The sequence below is a fragment of the Brachyhypopomus gauderio genome, unplaced genomic scaffold (genome assembly GCF_052324685.1).
Source record: "Brachyhypopomus gauderio isolate BG-103 unplaced genomic scaffold, BGAUD_0.2 sc61, whole genome shotgun sequence".
In the NCBI taxonomy this organism is placed as follows: domain Eukaryota; kingdom Metazoa; phylum Chordata; class Actinopteri; order Gymnotiformes; family Hypopomidae; genus Brachyhypopomus; species Brachyhypopomus gauderio.
Genome location: NW_027506882.1, coordinates 315751 through 340827, shown reverse-complemented (window position 1 = coordinate 340827; position 25077 = coordinate 315751). Strand labels below are relative to the sequence as shown.

At 39.8% G+C, this 25077-nt stretch overlaps 1 protein-coding gene across 9 annotated transcripts in view; it reads left to right on the top strand.

The window, feature by feature from the left end:
* Positions 1 to 25077, top strand: part of pisd (phosphatidylserine decarboxylase) — a 44051-nt gene that overhangs the window by 6960 nt on the left and 12014 nt on the right. For 2 of the 9 annotated variants that reach the window (XM_076988251.1, XM_076988250.1), the window contains exon 1: positions 19602 to 19852. The exons of 3 other annotated variants lie outside the window; for them this stretch is intronic. In XM_076988251.1, the coding sequence (XP_076844366.1) occupies positions 19602 to 19852 (251 nt within the window). Of the gene's footprint in view, positions 1 to 18268; positions 18415 to 19465; positions 19853 to 19990; positions 20014 to 20080; positions 20319 to 25077 lie in introns of those variants that run through there. 4 more of the 9 variants (XM_076988257.1, XM_076988253.1, XM_076988255.1 and 1 more) reach the window with 4 other exon arrangements.

Sequence of the window (25077 nt, the reverse complement as noted above, 5' to 3'; positions counted from 1 at the left end):
ATGGAGAAATAGCGCCACCCCTGTTTGCAATAACATTACGATACCAACAGCGCTCAAACTGTGTCAAAATGCATCTTGAAAATGCATTTTGAAAGTGCAATCCGAGCAGATTGCATTTTCATTTCCATGGTCTTCCACTATAGTCAAATTATAGTCAAATTAGATTCCACAGCTTCACTTTTTTTAGCCAATCAGGTTCCACAGTTTTCCACCTCGGGCAGCCAATCAGGACTGGACTACAGCACGCTCAGCAGTACAGGTGAGTTTTTTTTTTAGACATGGTCGCAGAAGCGCTCATTAGATTAATTCAAAGGGTAGCAGACGAGTCCTTATGGTGAATTTACACTATATTAGTGTGAAATGTTAATCGATCAAGTGGCGGACATCTCTGCCCTATCTGGTGCTGATGTGACTGTTATTGCCAAATTGAGCGCTGTGGCAGAGCAACTGTGTGCCTCAAACTACGGCAGTAGAACGGCCGACCTCCGTGAAGCATCTTGTGTGATCAGAAACAGAAAACTAGAGGTCTGTGCGGGACTGCTTTTTTAATCCCGCTCCCGCTTGTTTTAGACCCGCTCCCGCCAAAAAATCGCTTGTTTTAATCCCCCTCTCGCCCGCACCTGCTTGTTTTAGTCCCGCTCCCGCCCGCACCGGCCAAAAAATCGCTTGTTTTAATCCCGCGCCCGCCACATATATATTTCTGTCGCCCCCACCCGCAATCCTAATATGAATTGAATTTATTAGATTTAGTACTTGAAATTTTCTTATGTATTTATTAAAACAGCAATATAGCAATGGATCGCGCTGTCCCATTTCTTACCACAGTCCAAACACATGCCGTCAGGTGACGTACACCAACACTTTCTGACATCTATCACAACAAGCTGATTTCCATCTCCATTAATTACAATGGAATATGACTTCCATACATCAGACTTTCCTGTAGTTTGCTTAATTGTGGTGTATTCGCCTGTTTTAATTGAATTTTCCACAGCTGAAACTGGTTGACCGTCTACAGCAGGGGTCGGCATCCTATGGCACGCCGAGGCATAGTCACTGACACGCGACACGCTGGACCAGCATCAGCAAAAATATATAGAATTTAATATAAATTATTATATTATTGGATTATACTTTCGCGAGTGACCGTAGCGTGCGACTCGGCACGCACACCTCGCATGAACGGCGGAGGCGTTTATACTAGCGATCGATCGCGATATAATTCTTAATTTGTGTCCATTTACACCTAACCCCCTCCTCGGTCAACAATTTAAACTCGCCGCCATAGTGGCACACTCATTGACTGGACATGTTAAAGTTGGCACTCCATGTCTCAAAGGTTGCCGACCCCTGGTCTACAGTCTCTGCCATTTCTGTATCAAAATGACAAAATGACGCACACTTAATTTTCACGTGATCAGTTGCTTAGCCAATATTTTGAATTAGTTTATTGCTTACTTACTGAATGATTAGTTGTTTTCGTCCTGTTCCTTATGCATGGAAATCATTGCGTTGTTATTATAATAATTTTCTAGACTATTAATTAGCGAGATTTTTCTACATTATATGTGGTCCCGCTCCCGCATCGCCTGGACTAATTCAACTCCCGCTCCCGCCAATAACAATAAAATTCTGTCCCGCGCCGCAAGATATTCTGTCCGGTCCCGCGGGAGTGCAGACCTCTACAGAAAATCATTTCTGCTCGTTAATGCTGGTTTATTTAAATAAACATTTGTGCTGTCGTATTTTTAAAGTTATAAAGCGGTAATGCCTAGATAAGTATTGTTATCCAGAATCCCCCAGCGTCCATGTTTAGTGTGGTTAATGCCACAGACGCGGCATGATTACCTGAACCCGCAGGCAATCCTCTACCAAGCCTTGATCTGTAACGTACTTGTAATCATGACGCGAGCAGAAATTTTTGAAGCGAGCAAAAAACTGAAACGCGCGCTGAAAACAAGGAAGTGAGCGCATTTAACAGCGCTCGGTTTTCTTGACTTTGCGTGCTCAGTGTGTCTGACTTGCTTGATTTAATCTTATCTTTGCGCTCTCATATTAAAGACCATAATCTCACTCCATACTACACCTTGTGGGTTCATAGATTGTCCTTGTTTGAGTCGAGTGGTCCTTATGTTTTCATGGCCTGGTAAGTCCTTAGTATAAGCTTGTTTCATGCCTTTCCCTAGTCTCAGACTATACCTTTGGGGTTCATAGATTGTGTTTGTTTAATCAAGTGTTCAATGTACATTTTTATTCTTTGGTCTGTCTTTCATACGAGTTCTTTTCCTCTACGTTATAGTTTGCTTTGGTCTCAGACTACACCTTAGGGATCATAAAAAGACCAAAAACTCGCCTGTACTGCTGAGCGTGCTTTAGTCCCGTCCTGATTGGCTCCCTGAGGTGGAAAGGGGAACCCAATTGGCTGAATAAAGTGGAGGGCTGTGGAATCTGATTGGAAGGCTGATGGGATCTAATTTGACTATACAGTGGTACCTCGAGGTACGAGTTTAATCCGTTCCAGACCCGTGCTCGTATCTCGAACTGCTCGGTTCTCGAAGCAATTTAACAATGTAAAGTATTGTAATTGGTTCCGGTCCTTAAAAAAGTCACAAAACTAGCGTAAATGTGGAAAAAAAGACATGTTCTTTATTAATAAAGGCACACGCAACATGTATAATTAAACAATACGTACAGTAACTTCACCGGTACACACGTACGTACATGCTGAACAATAGAAATTACCGTAACAGAGAACATGTTTAAACTGTAAAAATTACATACACACATCACATTACCTAAACTTAAAAAGTTGCTTAAACACTCACTCGTTGGTTTTAGCCCTTTTGGGTGAACTTTCGGCATGTTCACTCAGATCTGTTTTTTTCATTAAAAATCTGTCCAACGAGGTTTGTTTCTGTCGAAACGTTTGTAGTACAGTGAAGCGGGTTCGGGAAATAAGGCAGAAACTGCGTAATCCAGAAAATCCCGAGGAGGGAAACTTTATTTACCACGCAACTTAAACAAAAGCACTGTCCTCTCCCCCTCCCCTGGCGCGCGCAGGCGCCGCTCCCCCAGTGTCACTTAAAGGGCCAAGTGCCTGTCTGTTAGGGAATTCGCTGCGAGGAGTAGTCACTACAACAGTATTGAAATACAGTACTGTACTGCCACCTAGTGGTTCATGCTTGTATCTTGAGCGTGCACTCGTATGTCGAACAGAAATTTTGCTCGTCTCGGTGCTCGTATCTTGGATCGCTCGTATGTAGAGCAGCTCGTATCTCGAGGTACCACTGTAATTTGACTATAGTGGAAGACCATGGAAATGAAAATGCAATCTGCCCGGATTGCATTTTCAAGATGCATTTTGACACAGTTTGAGCGCTGTTGGTATCGTAATGTTATTGCAAACAGGGGTGGCGCTATTTCTCCATTAACGTTTGAATATTGACATCTTTTTAGCGTGGTGGTGAGGTTGAAAATTACGTTTCAAACGTGTTATCACGAAATGCAAAGCATATTAAGCGAATAGCATTTTAATTATAATTTTGATACAACCCTTGCATGATCACATGAACTTGATCATTCAAATTGGGAAATACATTTTCATTTCAATAAAGACACAAATAAAGCATCAAAATGTATGTGTAAATGAAATATGAATAGACGTCTATCACATTACAAATGTAAATAGAATTATTGCATTTGAATTTGAATTTTGAGCTCAAAGTTGCTTGTAAGAGTGGAACATGTAAATGTAAATGCGTATTACATTTTCATTTGAATATTGACACAGAATAACGTCCATATACATTCAGTGAACGAATCAGAGAATGAACGAGAGCCCTCAGTTCATGAACGAATCAGAGAATGAACGAGAGCCCTCAGTTCATGAACGAATCAGAGAGTGAACGAGAGCCCTCAGTTCATGAACGAATCAGAGAGTGAACGAGAGCCCTCAGTTCATGAACAAATCAGAGAATGAACGAGAGCCCTCAGTTCATGAATGAATCAGAGAGTGAACGAGAGCCCTCAGTTCAGTGAACGAATCAGAGAGTGAACGAGAGCCCTCAGTTCATGAACAAATCAGAGAATGAACGAGAGCCCTCAGTATATTGAACGAATCACTGAACGAATCACTGAGCATACGCAATTCCCTCGCAATAAATGTCTCCGCCTGCAGATTCGCGGGTGATTCGGTGATTCACAGACCACACTGCAGTTCCCCTGACTGCCTGCACGGTCGTTGCTGAGCTCAATTACTGAACTGAAAAAGGAACGAATCGGCCGAGGAAGTGATTCGATTCAGTTCGTTCACTCAAATGTTTCGTTCATTTGAACGACACAACACTAGCGCACACTTCGCGCAAACGTCGGAGACGTATGTACTTGGCGCATCACGTTCTTTGCAGTGTTGTCCGAAACGATATGTGGTATTATAAAGAAACACCCCTCAAAAACAGGGGAATGAACATTTACCTCATGAATTTTAATGTTGCACTGTGTTCCAGGTTTGAAAAATGCTGGAATTTAGGCTAAAGTACTTGAACATGCTTGAAATTGTAACGACTTTGTTTCACAACAAATAGCTATCTGATTGAACAGTTCTCTTGTATTACGTTAACAAAAACAAGCCTCTTGTAATTCCAGGACGAAACATGAGAACGTGAAGACGTTAAGATTGGGCGTTTTGAAAATAAACATCCATTAAATAATGTGATGAAAAAGCTAATTATTTCGAATCATTTCGAGTATATGTATAAATATTTAACTTAATTAGGTTTAACGTGCTGGGAATTATTGAAATGGATCTTGAAAGTGATGTACAAGTGCTTTAATTCCACCCTGTAAAGGGGGGGCAGGGCTGGCAATTGCCACCCCGAACAGAGCCCTTGCCACCCCACTGGAAATGGTAATTTTAAGAGAAAATATGTGTTTCCTTTCGTTCATTATTTGTATATGGACCCCTCTGATAAAGCCTTGGTCACCCTTTGGCCACCCCTTGAAAAAAAGTCTAGCTCTGTGTATGAGCCCAGTAAACATGACTTGGTTCATTGCGCTGAAGCGCGGCACGCGCAAAGTTAGAAAATTCGAGAGGTGCACAACCGAGGGTCTCACGCACGTGTGGAGCCTCCGCGATTACGTCATTTTCGGCGCGTGGACCCTCGTGCTGCTCGTGACGCGTCAAGTATAAACCAGGCTTAAGTCGGAACAAAGGTACATACTGTACACAAATAAGGTACTGTACGCAGTTATCCTATCCTGATAAGTCCTTCTCGGTTCCGAGCCACATAACCGTGTATTCTTCCGCCGCCCACACCAAACACCAAGTTCCGTTTACGATGCACGGATCGACGTCGTAATAACCCGGGGACCGCCTGTGTTTCAGACATCGGTAGAGCTTCAGGTAGATGTAAGATAAATTCAGTATTTAATCTCTTTATTCTGATGAAGTTGAATTTTTATCAGAAATATAAGTGTTTTTTTTTTGTTTGTTTTTTTTTTTGGAGCCGGTACAGGTGGTCAGACGATAACTTATGGCGTAAGGCGTAAAACAAAATCACATAATTTATGTCCTAATAAACCAACACGAAATATTTATTAAATATTTTATATATTAAAACTAACTATAATCATAATAGTTGCAATTCTTTTAAACTTTATTGGCATAATTTCTTTGAGTTGTCTTGTATCCGATAATTTTAATAGTAATAAATAATAAATTAATCATGCCTACATGCCTGTTTTTAACATTGTGTCCTAATTGTGTTAACAGAATCTTTAGGTTAGGTTTTCTTAGAATATTAATAGACATTTAGTTTTTAGGGTTCACACACGTAGTGTGGGAAACCTATTGTAATTGTCGGGTTTTTTCTTTCTTATTATTATTATTATTATTATTTTTCTCCGCATAAAACGCATACTGCAGCCTAGACCGTAAGGCCCAGAGACACCAAACTTGGCAGAATGGTGTAGTCTCTTTGCGAGACCGTGCTAAAGCACAGAGACCCACATTGGCCTGATGGTGGCGCTATAGCGCACCATTTTGCGTTTTGGTCCATATCTCCCAAACCGTAGGGCCTAGAAACAAAATTCCACTTCTGATGGATTCCTTGGCTCAAGCCAAACAAAAAAGCCTCAAGAACCATTAAGCTCCGCCTACTTAGATTTTTTGCTAATTTGCATAATATGCAAAACCTACTTTTTTATACTAGTCCCTGGTTTTTTATCGGATCACCACAACCTTGGTGTCAAAATATTCAGGAGAATCTCATTATCAAAGTTGCTTAAAAACATTTTGAGATTTGCATATAGTCTGGCTGTCACATGTCAATCAATAGCTCCGAGGCGTGGCCAAATTTACTTAAACAGCCATATCTCAGCAACGCTTTGACCGATCTTCATAAAATTTTAACCGTTGTTAGGGCACATGACTACGAGGTCATACGTCAAAGCTGGCCACGATTGTCCAATAGGGGGCGCTATAACATGGGAAAAACTGTATCTCAGAAACCATTAGTCACATCAAGCCAAAACTTTACAGGCATCATCAGGGGCCCAAGTGATATCAAGACACGCAATGATGACATCATCACTCAAAAAACATGGCCGCCATGAGCCAATTAATTTTTATTTGAATTAATTGGCCATTTGACAGACTTACCATTGGCCAAACAACATGAAACCTCACCACTGTGCATATCCCAGGACTATGTGTCATGCTGTGCAGTTTTAAAACATTTGGCCACTAGGTGGCGCTATTTGTGAAAATCATGCATAACTCCTCCAAATTTTCACTTAGGAACATGCAACTTGTTTCTTTTTATTCCTTGCAGTAGACCTGACAACTTTGCAATTACAAGTCCTATTAAAAAATGCATACTTTTGTCACATTCATCTATTGTTTGAAAATAGCTATTTACAAACTAGTCATAGGAATTTGATCCAATTATGGAAAAATTGCTATGAGCATAATCAGTAGACTCTGTAGGTAAAAACTGATTAAAAAAATGTTGGATTTTTATTTATCTGATTGGTCCATTTTCCCATTATATCATTGTGGCCATGCCATATATGACCTATATTGCTATAACTCATAAACCATGTATGCAATCAACTCCCAATTTGAAAGGCTTTTATATCCTGAAGTCCTTGTGAGGTATGCCAAGTTTGGTTCAAATTGGCCTGTCGGGGGCGCTACAGTACCCAAAAACCTAAGAAAACATAAAAACTCATGCTGCAATCTTGTTATGCAGAATACAGACAAGTAATTGGTCTTGTATGATCCAGATCAATAAGTTCTATAACATTGCAATTGCATCTTATAACAAAAAGTGCACTGCCTGACCAGAAATGAACCTTTTAATTCACCAAAATGTCTTATTGCATTACTGAGATTAATGAGATATCAGTATGGTGGTACTTGGGCTCCATCTAGTGGCCAAACATCAGAACGGACTGAAAACTATTGCTCACGTGAAACACCACACAAACACACACACAAAGCTGATCTCAGCATGTGATTTAGTTCTGTGATTTGAATCATTTTGCCAATACACATTATTTTGATCCTTTTGGGCCTTTAGTGCCCCAATTGAAAATTTTTTTGCACATTGATTTATTTGTGCATTTTTTCCACTCAAACAGCTTCTTTTGGGTCTAAAGGACCTATTGGGTCTATTGCCTATTGAAGCCAAGTGGCCTATTCGTGTGTGAACCCGCCAATTGCCGCTTGTTATTAGGGTTCACACACACAGTGTGGGAAACCTATTGTAATTGCTGAAGTTTTTCTTATTATTATTTTTCCCCCTGTAAAACGCATACTGCAGCCTAGACAGTAAGGCCCAGAAAGACCAAACTTGGCAACAAGGTGCAGCAGGTGTGCAATGAGAGAAATAGAGACAGGGACCCACATTGGCCTGATGGTGGCGCTATAGCGCAGCATTTTGCGTTTTGGTCCATATCTCCCACAACGTAGGGCCTAGAAACAAAATTCCACTTCTGTTGGATTCCTTGGGTCAAGGCAAATAAAAAATAAATTTGAACTATTAAGCTCCGCCTACTTAGATTTTTTGCTAATTTGCATAATATGCAAAACCTACTTTTTTGTACTAGTCCCTGGTTTTTCATCGGATCACCACAACCTTGGTGTCAAAATATTCAGGAGAATCTCATTATCAAAGTTGCTTAAAAACATTTTGAGATTTGCATACAGTCTGGTTGTCACATGTCAATCAATAGCTCCAAGGCGTGGCCAAATTTACTTAAACAGCCATATCTCAGCAACACTTTGATGGATCTTCATAAAATTTTAACAGTTGTTAGGGCACATGACTCCGAGGTTATAGGTCAAAGCTGGCCACGATTGTCCACTAGGGGGCGCTATAACATGGGAAAAACTGTATCTCAGAAACCATTAGTCACATCAAGCCAAAACTTTACAGGCATCATCAGGGGCCCAAGTGATATCAAGACACACAATGATGACATCATCACTCAAAAAACATGGCCGCCATGAGCTAATTAATTTTTATTTGAATTAATTGGCCATTTGACAGACTTACCATTGGCCAAACAACATGAAACCTTACCACTGTGCATATCTCAGGACTATGTGTCATGCTGTGCAGTTTTAAAACATTTGGCCACAAGGTGGCGCTATTTGTGAAAATCATGCATAACTCCTCCAAATTTTCACTTAGGAACATGCAACTTGCTTCTTTTTATTCCTTGCCGTAGACCTGACAACTTTGCAATTGCAAGTCCTAAAAAAAAATGCATACTTTTGTCACATTCATCTATTGTTTGAAAATAGCTATTTACAAACTAGTCATAGGAATTTGATCCAATTATGGAAAAATTGCTATGAGCATAATCAGTAGACTCTGTAGGTAAAAACTGATTAAAAAAATGTTGGATTTTTATTTATCTGATTGGTCCATGTTCCCATTATATCATTGTGGCCATGCCATATATGACCTATATTGCTATAACTCATAAACCATGTATGCAATCAACTCCCAATTTGAAAGGCTTTTATATCCTGAAGTCCTTGTGAGGTATGCCAAGTTTGGTTCAAATTGGCCTGTCGGGGGCGCTACAGTACCCAAAAACCTAAGAAAACATAAAAACTCATGCTGCAATCTTGTTATGCAGAATACAGACAAGTAATTGGTCTTGTATGATCCAGATCAATAAGTTCTATAACATTGCAATTGCATCTTATAACAAAAAGTGCACTGCCTGACCAGAAATGAACCTTTTAATTCACCAAAATGTCATTGCATTACTGATATTAATGAGATATCAGTATGATAGTACTTGGGCTCCATCTAGTGGCCAAACACCGAAACTGACTGAAAACTATTGCTCACATGAAACACCACACAAACACACACAAAGCTGATCTCAGCATGTGATTTAGTTCTGTGATCTGAATCATTTTGCCAATACACATTATTTTGATCCTTTTCGGCCTTTAGTGCCTCAACTGAATCTTTTTTTTTTACATAAAGTACACAGCCTGACCAGAAACGAACCTTTTAATTCACCAAAATATCCTATTTCATTACTGACATTAATGAGATATCAGTATGGTAGTACTTGGCCTCCATCTAGTGGCCATATTCTGACTGAAAACTATTGCTCACATGAAATACCACACAAACACACACAAAGCTGATCTCAGCATGTGATTTAGTTCTGTGATCTGAATTATTTTGCCAATGCACATTATTTTGATCCTTTTAGCCCTTTAGTGCCCCAATTGAACCTTTTTTTGCACATTGATTTATTTGTGCATTTTTTCCACTCAAACAGCTTCTTTTTCACATTTAGGGTCTAAAGGACCTTTGCCTTTGCCTATTGAGGCCAAGAGGCCTATTCGTGTGTGAACCCGCCAATTGCCGCTTGCGGCTATATTTTTTTTTATTATTTCACCATAATGATTACCTGACTTATTTATTAATTAATTTAAAGATTAATCATTAAATATTCATTTGTTCATTCATTTTGAATATTATAATGTCATGTCCATAATATAAAGTGACTACATTTCACATTTTAATTGAATTTGTAGTGAAATATAGAAGTTATGGTTATTTATACTGAAGAATCTCTCCACCGATCAGACTTTTCTTCATTTAGCTTTAATACAGTCAGAGAAAAAAGGCGCATTTCTTCCATTTATTTATTTCTAAACCAATTTAACATGGATGGTGTTGTTCTGTTTGTATTTAAAAGCTCTATCCCAGGGGTTGCCAACCCGTCGGAGACCAAGAGCCACTTTTTGTGTGAAGACAGTCAAATGCGTGTTTTCCACTACGCAAGTTTTAAAAGTATTAGTGGTTCGCTAGGCTTGTAAACAAACCGCGCACCATGAAGATGTAGCAGTGTGTCGCCCTCAGCTTATGAGGTAACCGGGCCACGGCACAGACCGTTAGTGCAGGTGAGAGCGTGGACCAGAGACCGTATATATAAAATAATATAATAATATCTATATATGGTCTCTGGCGCGGACTGGCTGGGGAGCCGCATGAAACCAGGCAAAGAGCCGCATTTATTGTTCAGGTGTTGCATTTTGTCACTTCATATATTCTCTCTTCTCTCCTTACACAGGCTGTTTAGGTAAATATACTTTATAAATGTGTTTATTGTGGAGAATTAGGCAAAAGAGGCCTTGTCCCAACTACACCACATTTTCAGTAGTTGCTGGCATTGTCTTTTGCTAGGAAAAATTTTCAGTCAAATGAAAATTTCTTGCTTTAACCCATAGCCTAAATCCAGATTGGAACTTTTCAAATACGTGATTCCTATGCTGACATAAGCATAATTGCTGGGCTACAGCTTTTTTAATGATCTTGGATATAGATGGTATGTTCGAAATGGGTCTATAACTAGATAGAGCAGTTGGATCAAGATTTGGTTTCTTAATCAGAGATCTAATGACCGCTAGTTTACAGGAGTTTTGCTCTATTGCTCTTGAGAGGTGTGTTTTTGTGACATGGGGCACAGTACGTAAACATTTTTTTTAGCTTATTTGAGGTTATTTTGAGCTCAGAACGGTCAGCATGGCCTTATGCTCAGAATGCTAAATCGGGTTTAAGATGGCATATTTATTTTTGGTAGACTAACACTAACTGACTTTAAAGTCTCATCTTACCCTTCAGGTCAATTTGTTGACCATTTGACATTGACATTAGAACTAAACAGGAGCTGATGTTCTCCAGAGATGCTAAGCCAGCGATCAGAATTGAGATATTGATTTAAAAAATAAACAAATGTTTTGTCACTTATTCAGAAGTGGGTAGATGAAGAGGCAGCATTTGCTTTGGTTGTGTTTCACACTACAAAATAAAATGAAATGCTTACAGGTTTTTGGTTGCTTTATTGCTGCCAAGATTCTGTTCTTTTGTCAACGTAATAGACACATTGTCACTAACATTTTTGACAGTTAGAATATGATAATAATAATAAAAAAAAAGATTGCCACCACAGTATTTGTAAGTTTAATGTGTAATGTGATTATTTCAGGCATTTGGGGATAAACACCAACCAGTCCAGGTGTTGTAGCAATAATGATCCGAGTATGGGGTGAGATTGTGTCAGCTTGTTAATGGTATTTGATAGGCTGGTTTTATTTCAGGAATTTGTGTAATGCATTTCAGCTCTTATCAACCTTGACTGACCCTTTTTTATCTGCTCTTGTCATTCAAATTGACCTGTGTCACAGTGGGCACTGGGTGTTGGAAATTCATTGGTTCTGTGTATTTTGAGTTGTGGGGCTATGTTCACTCAAGTGTAAAAGTCCCTAGGTGAGGATTAAGAAGAAACTTTGGGAGGACCAAGCTTCAAAATGGAACCCATCCTCCACTGGGCAGCCCAGCTAGTAGCAGTCCATTTTTATAGTTCTATATCTTGGTCTTGGTAGATTCTCTAATAGGCCCTTTTCACACTTCTGCATTTTTTTCTTCCGGAAGCTCTCGTCGCAGAGTAAAGTTACTTCCGTTACACAGTAAACAATGGCAGAGTCCAAGAACAAGAGCTTTTGCAGTGCACCAGGGTGTTCGAACTCGAAGCAAAAACAGCCATATCTCAGTTTCCATGGTTTCCGGCTGACGACGAGCAGAACATGGGTTTGTGCAATTAGGAGAGATGAAGGGGAAAACTTTGATATGGAGGGGAAGTACCTTTGTCTGTAGCCAGCATTTCACTGCTGCAGACTACATAGTAGGAAACTCGCGACTAAAAGTTGGTGCTGTCAGTCGGTTTCAGTGGAACAGTTTCCATATTCCCGCTCAAAGGCTGTCCGCATTTGAAAGAGCAAGCTGGGAGTAGACGTTCGTCCACCAGAGTCAGAAGTTGTGGAAGATTTGAGCATTTGCGCTAAGATCTGTAGCATCTAGCTCTGACTATCACTTTGCTGTCCACTATATTGGACACTGAATAAACAATAACACTTAGTCTCACATTCCCATAGCGAGGAATAACTTGGTGTGTTTCATGAATTTGACTGATACTGATGTAAACCAAACAATTAATAGCTGATGTTACTTGGCTTGCTAACCTAGCTAGATATTGTTAACTAAAACGGTCAGTATCATTCGTAATATAATATATATCATAATAATAGTGCAAGTATATTGAAATTATTGATTAATTCATTAATCATTAGTTGATTGATCTTATCGATCAACTTCCGATTAATTGATAAGCGGCGTTTTTCACCTGAATTTCAGTGTTTCAATAGGGCCTTTAAAAATATCAGCTAAATAGTTAAAACATTGAGTTCAAAAAGTATATATTATATTATGATAATTATATTGTATTATATTATATATTCCTCAAGTAATTATGTATTAGGAAAAGAAAGCAGACATGTTTTTATGGTGTAACAAAATACATTCTTTAATGAAAAAAAAGAAATAAATTAAGGTTTAGCGTTTGTGCAAAACATGCAACTGATTTCCAGCTGACTTGTGTGGGGTTATTTGTTTGGACAATGTTTTCTAGCGTTGTCTGGAACACATGCTGTAACACGACCGGAAAGTCCCCAAGTCTCCACAACATCATTGAGCATGTCCGCTAAATTGTCAGCGGTGTGTCAGCGGCAGTGTAGTGGCACGTCACGGTGATGTAACTTTCTGTTGTTAGAGCCCTCCAACAATCTGTTGTAAGGGCTACAGCAGTAGCAGTAGCTACCTTTGTTTTTAGCTCAATCTTCTTTTTCCGTAGCGAGCTTCGAGGCAGGAGCTTATTGATGGCCTCGAAGGGATATTGTAGCCTGGCTCTAGGAACGCAATGAGATCCTGAAATCCTGCACCATCAACTGTGTTGAAATCTCTCTCGATAATGCTGCATATCCTCTCTGTAATGCCCTCCGCCCTTCACACGCTCACCTTCCCAGTGCAGCTGTGAATTTAGGTTGACCAGGTGCACTGGTGCCATGCAGGTAGGGCTGCCACAAACGATTATTTTTATAGTCGACTAATCAACGATTAATTTTTATGATTAGTCGACTAATCGGATCGTGCGTTAATTGAATATAAAACATACAGCTTATCACACTAGAATGCAACTGCTATTATCAGGCATGAAAATCTGTCACCTTTCGGCGAAATTCGCCGTTTTGAAGTTGAAAAGGGTGACCTACGTGAATTGTGTAGATCCACGTAGTGTAGCGTTTCAATCTTACGAACGTTCTTCATTCATGTTATTCATTTACTGCTAAGCGGGACGAGAAGCAGGACCTAGTGCTATCTACACTGGGGACAAGGCAGAATAGCGTACATTTACCACTACATTTACCAGATCGTACATTTCCCAGTGGATTCAATTGGGTTATTAATGGTTTAAATCGTTTTCATATTTTGCGGTAAATCAAAGTTACTGCCGTTCGCTACAGTGTTGAACACGGTCAGAGCCACAAGCTCTTGTGATAAATAGGTAGATAGATGGGCCTATTAAGTTCCCAAAAATATATATATTTTTTACATGACGTCACCTTACGGGCTCCGTAATATTTGGCATCACCTGTCGCTGTATCCCCGTACACCAGCAGACCCCCCCCCACCCCCCCCGTCGCCGTATCTCCATGACGTCACATGTCAACGCCCTCCCCCCACGTCAACGCCCCGTCGCCGTATTCACATGACGTCACATGCCCCGCCCCCCGGTCTTCTCACCTTTTTAACCCCTAACCCATTTTCATGCCTGTATTATATAATCATCATTAGATTTCAGCAAAAAATTTAAACAATTAAGATCATAGTTCATTAAACCTTTGATGAAATATGCAGCTTGTTGCAACAAACAATTATCAAAATAAGTATAAGGCACTAGCTTAAACAACACAAAAATAAATACATTAATAAAGAAATTCTTTTTTTTTAGGTTTTTCTTTCTTTCATTTGTCTCTGGCATCAAACATAGCTACATTTAAGTGTAGCACGCACAAGCGGCGAGGGTCAGTGCGGCGAAAATAACGTAATTGCAGAGGCTCAGCTCGTGCGCGAGCGTCTCGCATGCTGTCGATTCGCGAGGTCGTGCATCTCTCGAATTTTGTACTTTGCGCGCCGCGCCTCAGCGCAATGAACAAAGTCATGTTTGCAGGGTTCATACACCTTTACAAGGTGCAATTCAAGCACTTGTACGTCACTTTCAAGGTCCATTTCAATATTTCCCAGCACGTTAAACTTAATTAAGTTAAATATTTATACATATATTCGAAATTTTCGAAATAATTAGCTTTTTATTCACATTATTTAATGGTTGTTTATTTTCAAAAGGCCTAATATTAACGTCTTCACGTTCTCTCATGTTTCGTCCTGGAATTACAAGAGGCTCGTATTTGTTAACTTAATACAAGAGAACTGTTCAGTCAGATAGCTATTTGTTGTGAAACGAAGTAGTTACAATTTCAAGCATTTTCAAGTACTTTAGCTTAAATTCCAGCACTTTTCAAACCTTTATTACTTTATTCATGTTTGCTTGTTGAAAAATGTTTTTTTGGCCCTCGGTGTATTTGACTTTGACATCCCTGCTCTAGCGATTAATCGTGATTAATACATTTTGTTCGAGCAAGCTCTTGATCAACAATTAATCTAAATTTGATTAATCATTTACATCCCTAATGATAATATATGATATATGATAATAATATATGACTGTTTTACCACTCCGTAGGATGACTAATGGAACTAGCTATACATTAAATAATAGTTAGTTACCTAGCTAGTGTTAGCTGGCGTCACCTTACCCTGGTATGAGTGAATGAATTATTCAACAAACAATTTGTAGCCTCTATTCAACTTGGAACCCTTCGTTGTTGAATGTTCTCTAACGATCTTGGAAACGTCTTCAAAATTCAGTCTCGGCAGCGACGACAGGGATGAAGTAAATACACGCTCCATGCTGAGATGAATTGACAAGAACTATCTTCTGCGAGTACAGGAACTTGTTTTACACGACGGTGACATATTTCCGCTTTGTTGTGAAAAGGGCCTATGTGGATTTTGGGTCTCAGGTAGGTGACAGCATCAGTGTGTCCAATGGTTGCAGCAACGTCTCCATATAGACTCAATGACTGGGGGCTCAGTGCTCTATACCTTCACATGCAGTACAGTAACTGAAGGCTTGATTAAATAGGTGAGTCTTAAGCCAATATTTAAAAAATGGAACTGTGTCTGAATCTTGAAATTGAGCTGGGAGACTGTTCTGTAACTGAGGAGAATTAAAGGAGAAGGCTCTGCCTCCGGAACTAAAAGAATCCTGCATTTTGAGAACACAGCAGGCGAGATGGTTTACAGTCTGCAGTGAGTTCAGTCAGATATTTTGGGGCAAGTGCTAGAGGTCCTGGGGAGCAGTTAATGGTGATTTGTATAAACAATTGTATTATTTTATGTTTGAAAGATGTCTCGGTTACATTGAGATTACGGAATTTAAAAGTGTTAACTTTTAAATACCTCTTTTTTGTCATATATTGATTCCATAATACCTCTACAACTATTATGGTTATGGGCATAGCAAAAGTCAGAAAAAAGTTTTATTCAGGAGGATGTAGTCTGGTCCAAGATTCAGAATATACAAAGCATGCTCAGATTATCTTCAGTTATGATTTCATTTACAATTGGTGCCTTAGATGATGATAATCTTATATTTAGTAATCATTTCAGAGTGATTGTTGATATAGGTATAATCTAGTTACGTTTTTAACAGATATGATGTGATCTGTTTTGGAGTCTCATTAGGGTGTAACCCAGGTGACATCTCACCTGCAGCATGAAGACAGTCAGTTTATCCTGTTTGTCTGCTGCTGAGCCTTGAGTTCAGCAGTTCCCATTGACTTAGTTTGCTGTTGTCTGTACTTTTTAATTTTAAGCACTTGGTTTAAAGGAACATTTGCTTAAAAAAACTTTCTGCATATTTTACGGCATTGTAAAACAACGTTGAGTTGTTTTGTATGTATAATGTATAGTTATAAACAACATGTACGTTTTTTCATTAGCTTCCACAGTGTCAGGTTCTAAATAGTACTGAACAACTGCAAGTACAAACATTATGCTCTCTACTCATCACAGTGACACATCTTAGTTGTTTTGCTAATTTTGAGGTTTTTTTTATGTTTAATATTGTGGGTCCAAGATTTTAAAACGTAGACTTAAAAGATTTAAAATTTCTAGTTTTCTTAAATGTCTTTATTTTGCACTGTTTAGTATGTTGTACATTTAATTCATGATAAATTATTTAGTATACTTGAGTATACTCAAGTATACTCAAATTTTGACACTAGTTTATATTAAATTTTCACCTTGATATTAAGGTTTTCTGTTTGTTGTTGGGTTTTCTTTTTGTGCATACCTTAATGTCGTGACAACTACACTCTTTTGAAAGTCACTTGTCAAGCTTGCAACAACTTGCCACAACATATTGGATACTCAATACTAGTGAACCAACATGTCTGCACACAGCACCCTCCACCTTTTGCCTACTGTATGCACATTCAAATGTAAGCGGACTCCCAATTCCCAAGAGCATACTGCACCTACACATACTTGCAGTCCTGGGAACAATAGCCAGATTTCATTGGGAAAGTGGGTTGAGTCCAGTGTGGAATCATAATGAGCCATCAGCCTAGTCTCCCACTGTTCTTTGAATCAGACTGACAGACTGAAATCTAGGACCAGTGCTACCACCATCAGACACTCCTACCCAGCAAAGAAGGGGCCCTGCTTCAGTAAAATAAAGCTAGAATATGAGGACCATATGTTTGGCATGGAAGTACTACATACAAATATTGTTTCCATGTTTTCTACAATTGTTGCTTTAGTTATTGATTTGTTAATATAATGAAAGGGCTTGATTGAAAATATTTATTTCAAATATGAATATTGGTGCATCCACTCCTGGTGCCATGCTTTTACTCAGCCTCAACCCATGTCTATAAAGTAAATAATGCTATTAATAATAGCCTCAACCAATCTGAGCTGCTGTGGCCCCTCACACCACCTCCTGTTGCCCCCCATGCTGTGTCCCACCCCTCCACCCCAGCCACCAAGGTCTCCATCGCCCTGGGCAGACATTCTTGTGCCAGATGGGTTTCGGACACACCTACACGTTAAACCCAGATTAGGACTTCTAGGACCTTTATTGCTTATCTGATCTTATTGCTTATTTTGTTCTTTATCATTTATTTTGCTGTTATTTTGGTGACAGGTGTTGACAAAATGAAGACACCCCCTCCCTGTTCCCCTCCCCCTTTGAGTCTTGGCTCCTCCCAAAGTTTCTTCTTCAGGCAATTTTTCTGTGCTACCATGGACCTTGGCTTGTTCACTGAGGAGATCTGTAAAGCAGCTTTATGTCAATGGCTGTTGTAAAAATAAAAATAAAAATTGGCCAAAAAAGATCTCAGGAATAGTGTGCTGAAATTATGGTTAGAATGGTGCAACTGGTGTAATAAGTTATTTTGTTTATATTAGGTTTGTGTGTCATTCTCAGAAATGTGTTTCAACTACAATTGTACAACCTCATAGTATGCTAAAATAGTGCAAGTTTACTAATCAAAACATCCCATTGCTTTAACTATTGATAAAGGGTTGATAGAAATCTGTACTAGCTCAGAGGCACTAGTAGATACATAGCATGGAGACTTGAATAATAAATCATGGCTGAACAATAAATGATACCTTTTCCCTTATTGGTCTGACTGATAAAACATGATGATGTCATTCTTAGAGTCTGTTAAAGAGGCTTCAGGCAGTTGTGTAAAGCACAGTGCACAGAGAGTGACTCATGAGAACTCTCTTCCTTTAGCAACCACACAGGAAGCAGAGGAAAAACTTCCTGTATGTTACTTTTCTCAACATGCTAAACCGTTGCCTGTGAAAGTACGTTCTTAGAAGTTCACCTTCTAAGGTGTTTGTTGTAAGTGAAACTCTAGTTCTTTTAATTTGTGCTAAATATTAAATGTGTAACTAAATGCCAGAAGCAAGATTATAGGTTGTCAGTTTAAGTGAAGTTTATCAGAGATGTAATGAGATTGTTTTGTCATGTTGTATTTGTAAAATTATTTAAAGGAAGCATATGCATACCATAAATACTACCTTAAAAGCTATGGTTACATTTACAGAAGATTTCAGTATCTCAAATAATTGTTTCTGAAGTGGAAAAATGGCTATGTGACATGTTATTTAGTTTATCTGTCTCAGTTGCTTTGTACTTTGTTTGTGATTTTCCACTTTCGGGCATTTAGTTATGACTTGTTCAGTTTGACTCTACCAAAAGTATTTTAAATGTTCCAAGTCAGACAATAACACAGTTCCTCTGATGATATGACAAGACTTTTTGAAATCTGAGGCAAAATACACCTTGATTTTACATGATTTTCTTTGGTTTAATTTATATTACTGTAAATGTACTAGTGCATAAGGCACTGATGAACACAGACCGATCTTAAAATATGCATTCTGGATTCTCTATAAAATATTTGTATGTGTTATAAATAATTTTACAGCTTAGTTTTGTCAAATATACATTTTTATTATTTGTTTTATTTAATGAAGACTATATTCTCCATTCACCTTGTTTCAGTTAAAAATATTGCATACAGAGCTTTCATTGAGCATTGACCAGCAACTGTGATGTGTGTAAAATGTATTGTTCAGAGTGGCAGGTATATGTTTGAGTTTTTCTATTTTAATAGCCTCATAGAGTGAGTTAACAGAGTAGCCAGACATTAAGGCTTCACCCCTAAAAGCAGAGTGCAGTGACTGTATTGTTGTAGAACACCCTGCCCCACCCCCTATTTTCAAACTCTCCCGGCTCCATTAGGAACATCAGCCCCTTCCCGAAGGAGCCTTCCCAAAGGAGGCGGACCCACCAGTCAGCCAGCCAATCGCAGCTGCACAGTATAACACAGTGACCCACTGAGGAGGCTGAGATTCAGGCTTTGCAGCAGAAAATCACCGGCACAAGCAGAGGAGCAGAAGGACGAGAGCTGTAGAGAGAGAACGAGAGAGGAGGACTAAAGCTGGCAGAGACCATTAATCTCACGCAGTGATCATGTGTCAGCAGAGCCTGCAGCAGCACTCGCGGCGGAGCAGGGTGGGGAAATGGTGAGATGTTGCAGGGCTTTGCCCACGCCGTCCTCTTGCTACAATCTCCACAAAGTCAGGGTTGATGTGCGGCGCCTCCGGACGCTTGCCTCCTCCTCCTCCTCTTCCTCCTCCTCCTCCTCCTCCTTCTTCTCCTTCTTCTTGTTGGGAGCGACAGGGGTGCCTGCGGGTGGCGTCAGCAACACCAGTGTCATAGGCTCCAGAGCCCTGGGGGGCGCCATTCAGCTCAGCCATCGAAGCCGATTCAGGTACTGAGGGGGATTGAGAGCGTATGATATTAGAACAGAGCACAGGCTGTGTATGTGTGAGAGAGATATAAAGAGTTTTAACTGGGAGAGAGCTTGATGAAGAAAAAAGTTGACAAGAGTATTCAGGAAGAGTAACACAAGCAGGAGGAAGCAATGGACCAGTATGTATACAGAGTTTGACAGCTAGATATCTGAACTCAGCTGGAGGTAGAGAGAATATGTGGCCATGCTTGTTTAAAGCCTTGTCCTGCCCAGTTCATGAAGCTGTAGTACTGTGTTTGACCTAATTGTGGCCTAAAACCCTTCAGCTCTTGTAAGGCTGTATGAACAATATACAACAACAGTGCTGTGTACAAGGCACTTAGCATCGTGGCTCACTGCTTCCCTTTATGACACGAAAGATATAGAGAGGAAATGAAGACTCGCCTATTCAGCCAACAATTTGATTTATATGCCTACCAAGAAGGTGAGAGGGTAGTGTGTGAAAAATGTGCACCTGTTTTTGATTACATTTGCTTTTGTTCATTAGACACTATTGATTTTAGACTATTAGTGACAAACCTGGTGACACCTCAGCTTTTTGTTGTGCTGTCTGATTAGCAAGTCAAGTCAAGTCAAAGTTTATTTGTATAGCGCTTTTCACAACACATGTCAAGTGAGACGCTGTATAGTGCCACTATATCAGTGCGGGACAGAGTGGGGGGAGGTACAACCATGCCTTTAACACAAATGAACGTTAGTAAAGTGTGATAGCTCAGAGCATTCAGAGCTACTTATGATCGTACAGGGGAACCTAAGGCAGCTAATCTGCTTTCAGTTACCACAGTGGTGAACGAGGGAACACTGTAGCTAGCAAACATAGGTAGCATGATTTCATAGCCACTGTACGCTGCAGTGCAGTTGTAAAGCTACATTCTGTGGTTAGTACAAACATACCATAATTGTTAAAATGCCTGTGAAATGGTACTATCTAAACAAGTTATACATTTTAACTGTTTTATACATTTTAACTAGCAGAAACATTTATTCTAAAATAGTTTAAAGTAAATTAACCTTTAGACTATGGAGAATATACAGTAGGGGCAGAAAAGCTTGACATGGAAGAAGCCTGACATTTCATTGCTGTTAAGTTTAGAGCTTTCACCATTACAGCTCCATGTGCTTCTGAATATTAATCATTCTTACAAAAATATCTGTCTATGTGGCAGTCAGCCACTATTCAGGTCATGTTGCAATGATAGCACAACACCACAGCTGCACTGATTTTACCTCAAACTGACTCTCACAGCACTTGGGAACTTCTGTCCAGCTGTAGCATTTAGCAGTGCGCCTGACTGCCTGTGTTTGTAATACAGCCAGGGTTCTGTGTGTGACTGGCTTTGTCAGGTGGCATAGTAGAATTTGAAACTGTCCAGCCTGGGACAGTCAGGTGTTTGTGTCGAATGATATGGTCCTTTTATAGTCAGTCCACCTATTATTGGATTGGTGAAGTGTGTGTATGAGAGGTCTAAGAAGGTGTCAGTGTTTAAGCCCCTCAATGTCTGCAGCTAAGCACTAGGGGTCATGTTGATTAGTGTGGACAGTGTATTTGGATCATAGCTACTGGCCTGTGTCAGCTTCACTGCTGCTGGTTCATCATTTTTGGTACCTATGATCCACTTAATTGTCACACTAAAGGTAATCCGCTTTATCCAGCCAGTTAGCACCCCTACTTCACACCATTTGCTCTTCACAAACCAATTCTTCCGGTTTAATGGTGAAAGAAGTTGCCGGTCATATTCTGTGCCCAAGATAGAACAGGCATATTTCTTGCACATGCTCTGCCCAGTCTCTCCCCGATAGTTCTGAGACAGGGCTGCATCATCCTCTGTGCTGGTGCTGAATATAGCCCACAGATCTGTCCTGGGCAGTAAGACTCTGTTGGCTCTTTTTGACATCAACAGGGTTCCATTTTGAGTTGAGATGTCAGACAGGACTGGTGCGGTCTGAGTCTATGGTGGCGTATGTGGAATCATCCTTAGCAACACATTTTCACGTAGAGACCAGTGACGTCAGTAACACGTTACTTAGTAACTAAGCTTTACTTAGTTACTCTAATCTTACCACTTTTTTCAGTAACGAGTAATATAACGCGCTACTATTTCCAGTCCAGTAATCAGATTAAAGTTACTTATCCAAGTAACTGTGCGTTACTATTTTTATTTTCCCTAGTAAAAATATATATTTTTGCTTTCTTCTTGGCTCAGTTCTACTTTTGCGTCTGACTGTAGCGCTCGACTCCGCACACGACCCTGTGAGCGCGCGAGCACGTTTTACAAGTCATTTTTTGCTCCCGTAACGATATGTGGTAATATAAAGAAATACACCTCAAAAACAGGGGAAGGAACATTTTACCTGAAGAATTTTAATGTTGCTTTGTGTTTCAGGTTTGAAAAGTGCTGGAATTTTGACTAACGTAGCCTACTTTAAAATGCTTTAAATTGTAATGGTATTTCGTTTCACAACAAATAGCTGTCTGACTGAACAGTTTGCTTGTATTACGTTTACAAATATATTTACAAACAATACCGTGCAGCTACACAAACATAATGTCAGGATATCAGGGCTGGACAGGTAATCTGGCGTACTGGGCATTTGCCCGGTGGGCCGACAGTCCTCAGGGGGCGATGGATTTTTTTTCCTTCCCTTTTTTCCTTAGAGACCGGCCCACAATTTAGAGGGCGCAGCCCATTGGCCCATCTTCAAAATAGACAGTGGACTGAACCAATCAGGATATAGGACGAATGCGGCCCCACCCTTTTTCTGCGTGGTCACTGTAAAGCCTGGTTTATACTTGACGCGTCGCAAGCGGCACAAGGGTCCATGCAGCAAAAATGATGTAATTGCTGTGGCTCCACCCATGCGTGAGGGCCTTGCGCGCTGTCGCTTCGCAAGGTCATGCACCTCTCGAATTTTGTAACTTCGTCCGCGCCGCAAGTGTCCATTTTAGGCTATCATAGCATTTTAGATATTTATGTTAAAGGTGTGTTGAAAGGCTGCATAGAAGTTTGAATTTGTAGCCTCTATGCCAGACCTGGGCAAACAAAGGCCCGCGGGCCACATCCGGCCCGTTATGCGTCCCTGTCCGGCCCGCGAGAGGCCAATCATAAATTTAACAAATATCTATGTCGTGCGTGCAATACAACTGACACTTTTATTTTGAAATCGCTACGTTTGCGTTAATTCCGTGTGGACGTACGTGCGTGTGTGTGAGCTGTGCGAGCAACAGTAGGGTTAGGTAGGTGATCAGCGAAAAGATAAGGCTGAATTTATACTTTCGCGAATGAACGTATAGTAGCGCGCGAACCTCCGCGAACGGCGGAACATTTACGTGACGAATTTTAATGTTGCATTGTGTTCCAGGTTTGAAAAGTGCTGGAATTTAGGCTAAAGTACTTGAAAATGCTTGAAATTGTGACTGTATTTCGATTCACAGCAAATAGTTGACTGAACAGGGGGGTAATTCCAGAAAGCGGATTTAGTGACGAAACCGGGTAAGTAAACTCAGAGTTAACGAAAACTCAGGGTTTTCCGTTCCAGAACCGAGCTTAGAGAGAACCTGAGTCAGCTGGGAAATATTGAGATGGACCTTGAAAGTGCCGTAGAAGTGATTTAAAGGTAGGTTTAAGCCTGGTTTATACTTGATGCGGCGTGAGGGTCCGCACGGCGAAAATGACGTAATCGCTGTGACTCCGCCCGTGTGCGAGGGCCTCGCGCGCTGTCGATGAACAAAGTCATGTTTGCAGGGTTCATACACCTTTACAAGGTGGAATTAAAGCACTTGTACGTCACTTTAAATGTCCATTTCAATATTTCCCAGCACGTTAAACTTTATTAAGTTAAATATTTATACATATACTCGAAATAATTCGCTTTTAATCAAATTATTTGATGGTGGTTTATTTTCAAAACTCCCAATCTTAACGTCTTCACTTTCTCTCATGTTTCGTCCTAGAATTACAAGAGTCTCGTATTTGTTAACGTAATACAGGAAAACTGTTCCGTCAGACAGATATTTGTTGTGAAACGAAGTAGTTACAATTTCAAGCATTTTCAAGTATTTAGCCTAAATTCCAGCACTTTTCAAATCTGAAACAAAAAGCAACATTAAAATTGGTCAGGTAAATGTTCCTTCCCCTGTTTTTGAGGGGTGTCGTTTCAGACAACACTGCACAGAATGTGATGCGGCAAGTATAAACGCCTTCATGGAAGTTCGCGCGAGGTGGGCGGAGCCACCGCGATGACGTCATTTTCGGTTGTGTGGCCCTCTGACACAATTCAGGTTTCTCATGTGGCCTCTTGTAAAAATTAATTGCCCACCCCTGCTCTATGCTGTGGTTCAACATGTTTTAAAAAGCACTTGTAAAAAAACAAGTGAAATTACAGGTTTTAAAACTTATAAATGATAAACAAATCTTTGCAATTTAAGCATGACTACAGTAAGTGTAAAATATATAAAAGTAATATTGGCAAAAGATATGCCCACACTGAATAAGAGTAAAATGGTGTCAAATGCTTTTAAGACATGTTTGTGTTGCATGAATTCATAAAGTATATATATTAGTGCTGTCAATTCCAGGTGCCGTGATTAAAAGTCCTCACCAGGATTTTGCTCAGGCTTCCTGGATTGTGTTGATTCCACTAATTTGACCTGGATTGCTAATTAGAAAATCTAGCAAGCTTGAGCAAAATCCTGGTGAGGACTTTTAATCGCGGCACCTGGAATTGACAGCACTAATATATATATATATATATACTATATAAAATTGAAACATTCAATTGAAACATTTAAAGTAGATTTGTTTGTAGCCAGATACAAATGCATGTTATAGCTGTTTAAAGGAGGGAGCACCTTTAACCTGAAGAATTAGAATTGAGCTGTTATATTGGAAAAATTCAGAAAATACATATTAGAGATGATTTCAATAAAATCATAAAAGTGATTGTGATATAATAATGCTAAGATTGAATCCAATGACTTTAACCCGTATTTTTTAAATTATTTTTTTCCACATCGTACCCCACATACATAAATTACAAGTCGGTTGTGCTCCGCTAATTATGAGAGGCCGGTCTAAACCAAAGATGCCAGGGCCGATTTTTTGTCCCAGTCCAGCCCTGCAGGAGATACTGTAGCGACTACTACTCCTCACGGTGAATTCCCTAACGGACAGACACTTGGCCAC